The 13492-nt window shown below is 29.9% G+C and overlaps 2 protein-coding genes across 4 annotated transcripts in view; one reads left to right on the top strand and one right to left on the bottom strand.

Annotated features, from left to right (window-relative positions):
- Window positions 1-6655, top strand: part of LOC135927377 (plexin-A1-like) — a 49767-nt gene extending 43112 nt beyond the window's left edge. The window contains exons 26-29 of the mRNA XM_065463345.1: window positions 3149-3625; window positions 4000-4169; window positions 5419-5631; window positions 5974-6655. Coding sequence (XP_065319417.1) covers window positions 3149-3625; window positions 4000-4169; window positions 5419-5631; window positions 5974-6304 — 1191 coding nt within the window. The 3' untranslated portion in view covers window positions 6305-6655. The remainder of the gene's footprint in view (window positions 1-3148; window positions 3626-3999; window positions 4170-5418; window positions 5632-5973) is intronic.
- Window positions 6656-9733: 3078 nt separating this feature from the next.
- The window catches only part of LOC135926099 (bone morphogenetic protein 2-like), a 75418-nt gene continuing 71659 nt past the window's right edge, over window positions 9734-13492 (bottom strand). The window contains exons 4-9 of one of the 3 annotated variants that reach the window (XM_065461788.1): window positions 12629-13028; window positions 12455-12576; window positions 11437-11620; window positions 11208-11342; window positions 10443-10593; window positions 9734-10303 (exon numbers count right to left, since the gene is read on the bottom strand). In XM_065461788.1, coding sequence (XP_065317860.1) covers window positions 9856-10303; window positions 10443-10593; window positions 11208-11342; window positions 11437-11620; window positions 12455-12576; window positions 12629-13028 — 1440 coding nt within the window. In that variant the 3' untranslated portion in view covers window positions 9734-9855. Of the gene's footprint in view, window positions 10304-10442; window positions 10594-11207; window positions 11343-11430; window positions 11621-12454; window positions 12577-12628; window positions 13348-13492 lie in introns of those variants that run through there. The other 2 variants (XM_065461787.1, XM_065461789.1) reach the window with 2 other exon arrangements.

Here is a 13492-nt window from a genome sequence, read left to right as displayed (position 1 = left end):
AGACATGATATATGGGTGTAGGTCAAGATATTGTCGAAGGATTACCAGGTCTCCCTCTTACATTTGTGAAAACTCAACTTGCCGGTTGTGGAGTCAAAAATCCACACGGAAAATTAAATATTAAATAAATTTTAAACGAATAGCTTCCGCTATATATTTTTTACCCTCTGAAAGCTTATCGTTTTTAAAGAGCCATTTTTGTTAGCCATCTGAATCATTTTAAGAAACTGGAGCTGCAATTCAAATATTAGGCCTTATTAATATCTTTTATTTTATTTAAAAAATTAAACGTCTCCAATCAAAATCCATAAACCGCTCACATTATAGATAAAATAACATAAAACAGAATATGGTTATGTGGAATTAGGCAATGGAATTGCAATGTCGGAGTCTTTTCCAATTGCAACAGGAGCATTATTTATATCAGCAATAGCAACTGCTCTTTAAAAACGATAGATCTTTTGGAGAGTAAAAATAATATAGTGAAAGCAAATTGTTTAAAATTTTTTTCATATTTAATTTCCCGTGGATTTTTGACTCCCACCACTGGCAAGTTGAGTTTTGACAAATGTAAAAGGGAGACCTGTAAATAATCCTTCGACAATATCTTGACCTTCACCCATATATCATGTCTTTATCTTTCAATGATTTAATTACAGACTTTTAAACATAATATTTCTCTATTTTTTTTCATTAATTATTTTTTTTTGGCCATATTTAATTTTTTTTGTATCTTTCTTGTCAATCTATTTTTAATAATAGATCCTCTTATTTTATTGTGCCAAAACTTTCAAAATAATTATGTTCAGCCTCATTAATCTTGTTAATTAAAGGATATTCATATACAGGACTTAAAATGTTTAATGTTTCAAGGCTTACATTTGACATGGATGATTTTTTTGATCACCGTGGCTTGATTGATTTCTATATAAAAAAAATTATTCATGTATTTTTGAATTAATCTGGCCCAATTCTAGGAAATCAGCATTTTGAAAATGTTTAGGAATATCAACAAATGATGGTATTGCTCCCTTTCTCAATAGAATATAACTTGTAGCTGATGGAAATAAATGAATTTGGTGTAAAATTCTTTGAACTTTGTTGAAGTCAACTCTTTTCAAAGCATGGGTCCATTGTATTCTTCATAGGAAATCCGCCATAAATAATTTTTTTACAAAGGAAAATAGATTAATAATACATGTTGTATCTTCATATAATAAATATTTTTATATTTAAGTCTGACAAAAATTAGTAATCAAATTATTTAATTTGAGGTATCATATACTTATGATGAGAAGTTTTGCATGCCAAACAATATTTTTGGTTACAACCAAATCACTGAAATATATTAGCATTTTCTTAAAATATAAAAAATATATTAAATTTTGTAATAGATTTTAAAATCACATGAAATATTACACTCTTTGGTGGGTAAATATTTTTAGTAATAAAAAATATAGATGAAAATATAAGTCAATTCAAGATTATATAATATATCTTTCCTCTAAAAAACATTTAATTGAATTATTATAAAAAATATATTCATTCTAACTTGATTAGTCTAAATAAAATTTGAAAAATCTTAAAGATATTAATTAATTAAGTAATAAGGAAAACAATAAATCCTTACTTCACTGCAAATTTTAATAAAAAGGGTACAAAATTTTAAACTATTACTATACAGTTTTAAAAAAAAATATATTGATTAGTTTGTATAAAATCTTAAAGATATTCATTGAGTAAAAACTGCAAATGTTAATAAAGAGCAGAAAATATTTTAATTATATTCTTATTATCACTATAAAAAGTATTTATTTAAACTTGTTTAGTTTAAATATCTTAATAATATTCACAAAGTATTAAACATCACCTCTATTTGCTCTGTAAATGCTTAATCTGTTCTTTTCACTATAAAAAATATTTACGCTAACTTACTCTAAATAAATCTTAAAGGTATTCATTAAGCAATAATCAAGACAGTATAACCATAATTTACTTGCTTCTATAAAGGTTTTTTTTATTCATCTAGTAAAACGTATAAGTAAATAATAATTTGGGATATAATATAAATGGTTTTTAAATATTATAAATATAAAACATATTTTAAAATATATTTGAAATTCATGAAATTATCGTATATTTCTTAATGGCCACCAGTCACTTCCATTTTTGCCACTTCAAATTTGTTCAGCATTACGATTGCCCAGTCTATAGTATTAATGCCATTGATTATAATATACTTCTTTAACATATTTTTTATCAAACTAACGGAAAATGCCTGCATTACCTCTCTCGTCAAAATAAGTATACATTTCTGATTCGCCGGGAAAAAATTTTGATTTTGACTATCGTTCTTACTCGGGCTATATATGCAAGTTCAATTGTTACAACGCGGTTTTAAGGCGGCTATGCTAATGATCATGGACTTATTTTTTTAAAAGTTGATGAGACCCGTCAAGTCCCGCAGAATATTAATTGATTGACTCTATTAATAATTTCTTCACTTTGATATATTTTGGAGACATGAACCTTGACCCAAAACCCGGGGCTGGCTCAGGTTGGGAAGGGGCATAAAAATGGTCCAAATAATAGGAGTTGGTATAGGCTTATTATTTGTTCCCAAAACCAATCGATGAGCAGAGTCGTTTTTTAGACAATAAAGTATGATAGAGTCGGGAGGTCTGCATTGGGCGGTTTTTAATCCTAACGTCCATGATTTTGAACCTGAAAACTCGGCCAAATTTTTTTTTCCTTTTAAAATATTACTCGTTTCACGAAAGGTATAACTCGTTTTAAAAAAAGTAACGAACGACGTTTTATGTTATTAAGTCGCCTGTCATTTTGTAAAGGAGAGGCCCGGTATCCAGATGGGCGAAAAATAAGGAGAGATACTTCTTCCGAAGCATTCCCTCGAATCCACCAAAATGATGATTTCGGATCGTTTGATAAAAAATGTCTCGACTTGAGTCCATTTTTTAAAAACCAATATTTTAACCCCCCCCCCCCCGAAAAATATTACATAAAGCGTCCAGATTTCACTGATAGATGTCCAAACCATCGAAAATCTATCTCTAATCGATGCTATTAATTTTCGAAGAGATTAGATCCCTTCAGATATAAAAATCTTTTTTAAAACACCTTCCTTTAGGTTCCTAACGAGTCAACCCTTGCCCTTCAACCTAGCCACCCGTCGATCGACACCAACATCTCCAACGGTTCCTCCAAAAGTTTCCTAGGATCTGTTTCCCTCACAAACGGCCACCGTAACGTAAATTCGCCTTCATTCCCTCAGAAGCATCGGCTCATCAATAATCATATCCTTCAAAACAATAACCACAAAGGTTCGCCTAAATATGGCAATAATTACCTGATAAATCCTAACAACCAAAATAACGGCAAAAATAACCGTTCTAATAACGATTCCTCCGACGCCTACAAGTTGTGGCACCTGGTTAAGCCTTCGCTGGACATGATCGACCCTGACGGGAAGTCAGGTGATCGAATTAAGGTCAAGACAGGGTTTTCCGGAAAAAAATCGAACAGTTCAGCCGGGGACAATGGCGGCAACGAACTTCGCGGCAAAATGGTCAGCGAGATTTACCTCACTAGGCTGCTGGCAACTAAGGTACAAGAATGATGATAATTATTGCGTTTAAAAAAACCATTTATATTTAAATAAGTTCTATAATATTTTATAACAATGAGTAATAAATATATTTCAAATAACCTTAATTTAATTTTTGAAACCACAACTATTATTGGGAGCTCAAAATCATTATAAGCCAATTGTTAACAACAAAAATATCTGAATAAACAAAACATTTTTTTTTTAACTTTTACCTTACAAAAATCACATATGTAGGTAGGATTGCATAAAATGGTAATATTCTAGAGAGAAAAAGAATTAAACATTTTAACTCTACAATATTCTTACATATTACATGATTTGAATTTTTTTTCTTCTTCCATTCCCTCTTCCGACTACTTATTTTAAAAAAGGGAACCCTTCAAAAATTCGTGGATGATCTATTCGACGCGATATTTTCGACGACCCAAAGAACGTGCCCGCTCCCGTTGGCCATAAAATTCATGTTCGACTTTTTGGACGATCAAGCCTTTCAACACGGGATCACGGATAGCGAAGTCGTGCATACCTGGAAGAGCAATAGGTTATAGAGAGTGCTAATTCCACCCCCCCCCCTCCCCCCTTAAATCTTAAATTCCTTCTTTTCCAGCTAAAACACAACTCGCCTTTCCCATTTCCAAATATTTTTCTTTTTATCAAAAAATGATATAATATATCAAATAATACAATTTGGTGGGAAAAAAGGACTATCTTTACATATTATCTGTTTATTTTTGTATAATTAATAATAAATCATAGATATTATAATTTGGAACAAAAAGTGTGTGGGTATAGTGTTATCCCGGGGCAGGTTTTAATCTTTCTAAAAATGTTTCGGAGAAATATGTTCATTTTAAATGCAAATATAAATTTAATACCTTAAAAGTAGCTCTATTTTTATACATTTTTGCTGATAAATTTAAATTGTTACTCAGTCTAAATATCATTTATAAATGATAAAAGTAAACTCAAATATTGATAATGTAATATCTTGAAATTAAATTTTAATTGTGAATAACCTGGGGCAGGTTTTGGCGGGGTACGTATTAGCCATTTTTTAAGCAGGGAGTTATTTTGAATAAAAAAAAAATCTAACTAAATTTATAAGAAGTTTAGAAGCCGCTAACTTATCTGCAATATAAAGATGTTTGACTTTTTTAAAAAAATTACATGACAGTTTACAGCAAGTTCTACTGGGTGATATATATAATATAGATGAATTTGGTAAATTTAATGACATTTATTTTCATTTATTTACTTAGAATTAACATTTTTATAAAAAAAATTTTTAAAAATTCTTAAAATAAAAGCACTATAACACGCGTGAAGGGATAAGAGGTGCCCCGGGTTGTTTTTTATTATTCTTAAATTTAAAATTTTTTTTTACTAAAAGTTTATTTTCTTCCTAAGAGACATATGTAAAGAAAACCATTTTGTAAAATTTGCTTCATCTATTATTTTATAGCACTTCAAATTTTTTATGGACAATATAACCCCGGTCTCCCCCTACTAACTTATAAGTAGTGTTGTTAAACGGCTCGATTTGACCTATTTTTAAAAACGGCTAACTCAATATTTATCTAGTGTAATATTACGCAAGCCTGAAGATTTTGCTCATAGATGGCACAAAGGTCTAGACATCAATTAACAAAATCTTAAGGCTTAGGCAATATTAGCCGTTTAACAACACTACTTTTAAGTATTCAAGCTCAACTCCATTATCAAGTCATTTTTATTACAGTTTAAAATACACCATTTTTAAAAATAGTTTAAACCCTAATTTTAAAATGAAGTCTACCTCTCCGTTTCTGGGTCAATCTCATAAAAAACCCTAATTTCGTTCTGGACGTCCGAAAATCTCACACGGTAGACGCCTGCCTTTCCGTTATAGCCCAAACCTTTATGGACAGCTGTTCTACTTGCGACCAGAGGTTGGGTAAGGATTCCCCTTCGAGCAAACTACTTTACGCCAAGGATATCTCCATTTACAAAGAATGGGTCGAAAGGTAAAAATAATGAGCATTTCGAAATTATATATTTCAGAGACCCGAAGGCCCGGCTCGGGTATTAGAAAATTTTAAATACCTGGGCCGGGCCGTATATTTTAAAATAATCTGGGCCGGGCCGAAATTTTTTTTTTTACGTAGGGGTCGGGCTATGCAAATGGTATTGCTGCAGGTCTCAGATATATTTGTAATTATCCTTAATACATAACTCTGAATAGTCTACACTCATTTCCCCCAACCCCACCCAAATTTAATTACAATATTTGGCATTTTTTGGGTGTTTTTTTTAAGTTATACCTTAAATAATACGATATTTAAAATATGTGTGTATAACATTGACAGATATTATCAAGACATACGCATGTTGCCCCCTGTCACCGATCAAGAGATGGGGGAATTCCTCAAAGAGGAATCTCTACTTAATATATCGTCTTCCTCGCCCCATTATTCCTTTCCGCCTGCCCCACACGTTCAAAACCCGGATCAGCCTTTTCCCAATTGCGGCTTCAACAGTAAAGCCGCCATATGGCAATTATACGTTAAATACGCTTGCCCTTACAAAAATCAGCTCAACGCCGCCCTCGACTCTGACCCGATGGCGCGGCAAAAGCATTTAGCGCAGCGACTCACCACCGTTCATTCAATAATTCAACAGAATAATAATAATCTATGAATATATTATTTTTTTAAAAAGAAGTTTTTTTTAAACCTTTTTTATGCCCCTTTTATATAGTATTAGGATCAAATATGCGAAAGAATTTAAAAAAAAAACATATAAATTAAATAATTTTGGGACTTTACACTCGAAGCTTTCCCCGATTTATGATTGGTATTCGGGCATTTCGCCGACAAAAAAAAAATTTAATATATTTAATACACAACACAATAAGCTACCAATTGAAAATGCTTGCTTAACTGCCATTTTCCCATTCCATTTTTTAAGCATTTAAATACACCATCAAATTTATAAAAGTATTATCGTTTTTATCCTAAAAAAAAAATTATTTTTTCTTTTGCCAAATACTTAACATTTTTGTTATCTCATATCTTTTCAGATTATTTATTATACAAATAATAACCAATCTTTAAAAATGAAACGTAAAGTTTAGAAAAATTATTTAGACCAAAAAATAAAACAAACTCTCTCCATAAGAATATCAAAAAAAAAAATTTTTATATAATTTTTAATATAAACCAATATTTTTTAAAATATTTTGCTCAAATTTTTTTTTTTGAAAAAATCAAAAAAAAAGAGACTTTTTAATGACAGAAAAAACTACTTATTTCAACTCCCCTTCCCCGCATCTCTTTCTCTTTCCATTTGGGATGTAATTACGGTCTTTTAGTCATTTGAGCTATTACTACACCAATATTTACTCGATTAGCAAAAAAATGGAGTTAATAGAAATACTAATTGATTTGCGTAAATGCTGCTATTTTTCGAAAGCTAATATTATTATCAAATTTATGCTCTTAAAAAGTATTTTCTTAAATTATTTTAAATATATTTAATAATGCAGACACCCGACGTCCATGTAAATATTCTATTCTTTCATTTCATATCTTTCTTTTTTTATTTTTATTTTACATAGATATAAATATAGAATTTTATTTTCGTACAAATTTCAGACTTTTTATGAATGCGTGCTATTTTATTATATATGGAAAACCGCCAAATTTTTTTATTTTTAACCAATCATCGCCTCGCGTTTTTTTTTAAAAAAAAATATTTATTTTTTTATTATTATTATAAAAGCATTTTAAAAAGAAGAATTGACATTTTTTATATTTTTTTTTATATAAGTATATAATTTTGTAACCATATATGACATTTTTTTTTAGAAAAAAATAAATAATATTTTAGCATTTTGAAATGTATTATAAATTCAATAAAAAAAAATATTATTTCATGCATATCTTTTTTTAGGAAGCGGAGAATAAAGTGTTTTTTTTGTAAGAGGTTAAGATCGTAATTCAATATAACCCCAACGCCATAAAACTATGCTTCTCATTCGAGGAAGATGATTGATAGTAGTTAAAAAACTCTTTTTATACCATTTCATTTGACATCCATGTCGATATTTATGTTAAACGGAAGGGTTTTTCTAAAAAATTAGTCTAGAACAATTATTAAAAAAAAAAAATTTTTCATGCATATCTTTTTAGGAAGGAGGTTAAGATCGTAAATCAATATAATCCCAACCCAATAAAACTATGCTTCTGATTCGAGGGGGATGATTGATAGTAGTTAAAAGAACTCTTTTTATACCATTTCATTTGATATCCATGTCGATATTTATGTATGAGCCTAAAATACATAAAATTTTATCCATATCTTTTTAGGAAACAGAGAAGTTAAACCTTTCATTTAGACTCATCACGATTTTTTTTTTGGTAGAGGTTTAATATTGCAATTCAATATAATCCCAACCCTATAAAACTATGCTTCTGATTCGAGGGGGATGATTGATAGCAGTTAAAAGAACTCTTTTTATACCATTTCATTTGATATCCATATCGATAATTATGTTAAAAGGGAAGGGTTTTCCAAAAAAAATTGGCCTTAAAAAATTATCAAAAAGAAAATTTAGTCTTAAGAGGATCTTTTTATTAGCTTTCGTCTGATACATATTATTACCATAAATAGAAATATTTTTTGCCAAAGGTTTTTAACTCCCAACTCCCCCTTATAGCCTTGAAACGAGAACCGAAAATAATGGTTGATTAAAGCGATCAAATATTTTTTTTTATTAGAATTCATTTGACCAACATTGAACTGTAATATTATTAAGAATTTTAAACTAATGATGGTTATTGGAGATCTGCGAAGGATTTTAAAACCCGACTCTCAGGTTCACTTTTTAAGATTAATGATGAGGATATATTTCACGATTTTGTTATTATAAATATTGTAGTTATACGACTCTATTTGAGCCGATTTTCAAAAACGGCATACTCAATATATTATTCGGAAAAATTTTACGCAAGCCCGAATATTTTGCTCATAAATGGCACATAGGTTTGGACATCTATTAGCGAAACCTCAAGGCATAGGCAATATTTTACTGGCTAAAATATGGAGTTAGCCGTTTTTTAAAAAAAAATCTGTTCAAATCAAGCTATGCAAAATGTCGGAAAAGGAAAAATAAATCGTATTTTATGAAATTAACAAAATTAGGCCGCCTCAATATTTATTTTCTATTCTATAGTAAGCGCCCATGGCATTACTTCTTACACATCGGCCCTTAATTTTTTCGGTCGTTAACCGGCCCATGGGCTGAGTATGGCATTGCAAACAGATCTCTAATCATGATCACGCTAGCGATTTAAATTTACTAATTGAAAAAAAAATAATGTAAGGTAAAAATAAACATATGATTAAAATTTCGGAGTTGACTTAGCATTTTTCTTATGAGAATTTTTTTTTAAAAAAAAATGTATACTTTTAAAACAAAATTGAATTTTAAAAAAATTCTGGACGAAATGATACGAGCAGCTTAGTATCGATATAATAATTAATTACCCTTATCATCAGCTAATGGTTACGGCCTTTTTTTTATATATATCTCCTTCCTCTTATAATTCTAAATAATTTTTTAGACTTAAAAAAATAATTAAAACGGCGAATTTTGGTATACTATATAACCAAAAGAACATTATATCTAAAGATTTTACTCATAGCTAGCAGAAATGCTTGGACATCTATTTGCCAAATCTTAATATTATTTTTACGGGCTGTTTTGAAAAATCGACCCATATAGGCTTTTTTAACAACACTAATCGATATAATTGTTAATTACCTTTATCATTGGTTAAATGTTACGCGCTTTATTTTTATATCTCCTCTTATTTATAATTCTAAATAAACAGCGTATTTTGGTACTTGTCACAACCTCTTGTCGCTATCTTATAATACATTGTTCTTTAAAATAGAAAGCCCCTGGCTGTTTCTAGGAATAGAACAATCAATTATGAATTAAGAACGAAATAATTAGACCAATTAGGGCGCAATTAAGCCTGCATCTTATTGGTAAGTTCTAAGTAATTATTTATATTACCTATAAACTACCTAAATAAGAGTCGGAAATGGCACCAGATATTAAATTTTTTTTTTAGCATTCGTATTCATTTGATTAAGGCTTGTTTTTAAACATCTGAATATAATAAGCGCAATCAATTATAAAAAAAATTTTCTTAAATAGATAAGTATAAAATTCGTAAGTTTCACTGGCAACCACAATTAGACGCTATCATATCAGTGAAACGCTTCAGCACAACATTCCTTTGTTTATCGTAATAGAGTACCGTTAGTGGTTCTAAGTGATTGGGAACGCAGCACGGTAAAGGCGGTCTCACGTCGTCGCTTATCACCCTTTCGCTGGCTCGCACTCCGCTATTCCTCTCCGAGGAATTCGATTCTTTTAAGTCTCCTTTCTCAACGCGGTATCTATGCTCATCGCTAAGGGGTTGATTGTCTTCCCTCTCGTGGCTATTTTGGATATCGTATAAAAGCCCCTGGAGTGTAGCGTGATTTGTGGGGTTCAGGTCTAAACCTAAATACCTAGGATGACAGCCCCCTTCGCAATAATACGCGTTGTATTTGGTTGGAGCTATTATCCAGTAATCCTCGTCTAGGAATCCCAATGTTTCGAAGTCCACTGTCATGTCATACCTTTATTTAGGATAAATATATGAATGATATTTTTCTTTGATACCGTTATAAATTGTAAATATTACTTAATCAGTTTTTTTTAAGAATTATTACAATTATGAACCTATTAGGAGGTTTTAAAAATACCCTTATCAGATACCTCTGACAGAGAGTCTCAGCTTGTTCGGCCAAATAATTTTCTTCGTCGAGTCGTGATTGCGATTGAAACATATTGTTTATCTTAGAATTAGTATCATTAAAGATTTTCGGAATCTCTCTAATTATTGATCTCTTGCGTCTATTAGCCACACCTTTTTTTTAAAAAAAAATAAAATAAATAAATTTGGTTTTAATTCGGAATCTTTTCAAATTTTTATTTCCATTACTGAAGGGAAATTTAAGGAATCTGATTTGAACCGGAAATGTATTCCAGTATGTGTAGAATAATAACCTAGCCTTTAAATTTCCAGCCAATTTTTACCATATTATATATAAAAATGGATATAAATTAAAAAGCATTTCAACTAGTCCGGGGGCTAAATTGTCTAAGATTTATAATGTGGGTACTAGAGTTTTTTAACGGCCCGATTAAGATTTTAGCCAAAATAGTAATTATGTAAGCCTATGATTTTTCAAATAAGAAATCCAGACCTTTCTGGCTGTGGAAGATAATAACATTTTTTCCTTTACAATACCCTAATATTTATTTCCATTAATTTTAACTACTTTTGTCATTTTACCTTCATTTATCAGTAAAATCTCCGGGCTTACATAATATTATTGTATCTATAATCTTCATCGGGCCCCATTTTAACAACACTAGTGGGTGCTATATACATGCTAGCATACATTTCGGGATTAGATCAGATTTTTCTCCTGTATCACAGCAGGTTAAAACTTTAGTGCTATACAATATTACAATTACCTTTCACAGCGTACGCGAAAATTGGCATTTCGTGTGAAGTTTTATCCGAAATAATGACCAAAGTTGACTCTATATCTAAAGGCGCCATGGTGTGATTAAAACGTTGCGAAGCATCTTTAACATCGAAGACAAATCCTAAATGTAAGAAGAAGAAAATAAATACATATAAATAATAGATGTATTCTTTCTTATATATATATATATATTTTTTAAAAATAACTACCTATACTTGAAGGTTTCTTGCCATGTAACCGCAAAAGTATGTATGTGACATTTATCTTCAGCCAATTCTCGACAGCGTTACCCGACACTTTGGCTAAGTTTCCGTCGCGATAAAAATTTGATTCCTCCGCCGTCATATGATGAAGCACGCCTTCGTGGTTTTTATACACTATCTGACGCATGGTCGGAGTCTAGTTTGATTTATTTATTTTTGTATAATATTTATATTGTCAAATGAATCTACCCATATAGATAAAAAATTTGCCGAATCAAACTGTATATCCATACATGGTTCATTAAGCCCCGCCGATGTAACCTAAATATTTATATTTAAGTTTTCTTTCATGGTGTTATGTTATTATTAATTATCAAAATTTTATCGTATCTTAATCTTTTTTTTTTTTTAAATAATTAATTTGGAAATAAAATTTTAATTTTGTTTCGTGTATAAATTATATAATAAGAAATTTTTCGGGACCCTTAAATTAAAAATGATTCTGAATTTTCAAAAAAAATAATATACATTCTACATAAACGTAGAGCAGTGACATATAATAAATACCTAGACTGACGATGTATTCGCGTTAAAAGTGTACATCAATGAAAAACAGCTGGGGACGCCATTTTGATATCAATATCATTATTTTAAAAAAAATTTTAACTAAGGGGCCAATTTATTCCTATATATAACGCAAACTCTAATAAAGAACTGCCTGATCATCGAGATAATAAGGAAGCAAGTTATTAATTTAGATATTTGCCAGATAAAACGAATAGAAATCTAGGAAATTGAAGAATATTTTTTTTTCTTGATTTTTGTTTGTTTACCAGAGTTGTTAAAGGATCTAGATACAAGTATCTAGATATAAAAATGTGGTATCTGTACCTGTATCTAGATAGATTTTTGATTAAAATATCTGTATCTATATATTATTTTAGACGATTTATCTGTATCTAGATCCATTTAAAAAGTATCTTTTAACAACTCTGTTAAATACTATAAATAATCTAATAAATGGGCTCACTCTTCCCGCATCTTGCAGTCCTTTGATGTCGTCATTCGAAAATAGTATATCCGCGTTCAGTATATTCTCATCGTAAACTACCGATATGTCAAAAACGTGAATGTATGGTTTATTAGGATTCCCTAAAAGCAGAATGCAGTGAAATAATGGGAGATTAAAAAAAAATATAATTACTGATTTTCTCGAAACTTCTAATGATCATGGAATCATCTGACTCTTTCGAAGAGGATTTAGCAAGATGAGATTTGTCCCAATAACTTTCGAAGATATTTCGGCGTTTCATATTTTGATAAAGATATCGCATATAACTAAACCTGATATCGTGAATAAGAACTACTTCTAAATTAGAATCGTTTTTATCGCTCACGACGGTATTGATACCAACTTTTTTGGTGCTACCATTCAAATTTGTTACATGAGGATCTTTGGTAAGCAAATGCATGGTTTTAGTAACGGAATAATGATTGCCCAAAAAAAGCGCCAAATTATGGTTCAATAGCGGAGCCATTGGTAGAAAGTAAGAGAAGATCCCCAATAAAAACTTATTATTAAACATAATTTTTTCCTTTTCTTTCTTTTCCGAAATGAGGTATAGGTATATAGTTTATATAATTTTTTAAAAATAAAAATTTCGGTTATTATATGTGTATTTAACTTTTTTCAAAGCTATTTATATTACAATAAATGCATATTTCTATGGGAATCAGCATAGATCAATAATCTATCATAATATACATATAATAAATATAAAGGGGGGAAAGAAATTAAGCGTCTACTAAATACCAAAAAACAAAAAAACATCGAAAGACTTGAAGTCCTATTTGCGGTGAAATTTTTATTTTTATAATATATCACTTAAAAAATGAACTGATAATCATTTTTCGTAAGAATCTGGCTTACCAAAGATAGGTGTCGCCATGATTTAATTATATATTCATTATTTTATTTTTCCTTCAATCCTTATATTTTTGCTTAAATTTCGATCCCAATTCCCAGAGTATTAAGTTTATTATTATATCTATCTACATACATATATAT

This window comes from Gordionus sp. m RMFG-2023, chromosome 3 (genome assembly GCF_954871325.1).
Source record: "Gordionus sp. m RMFG-2023 chromosome 3, tfGorSpeb1-WG-v2, whole genome shotgun sequence".
In the NCBI taxonomy this organism is placed as follows: Eukaryota; Metazoa; Nematomorpha; class Gordioida; order Chordodea; family Parachordodidae; genus Gordionus; species Gordionus sp. m RMFG-2023.
Note: the sequence above shows the minus strand (reverse complement) of the source record. Positions and strands in the feature narration are given on the sequence as shown.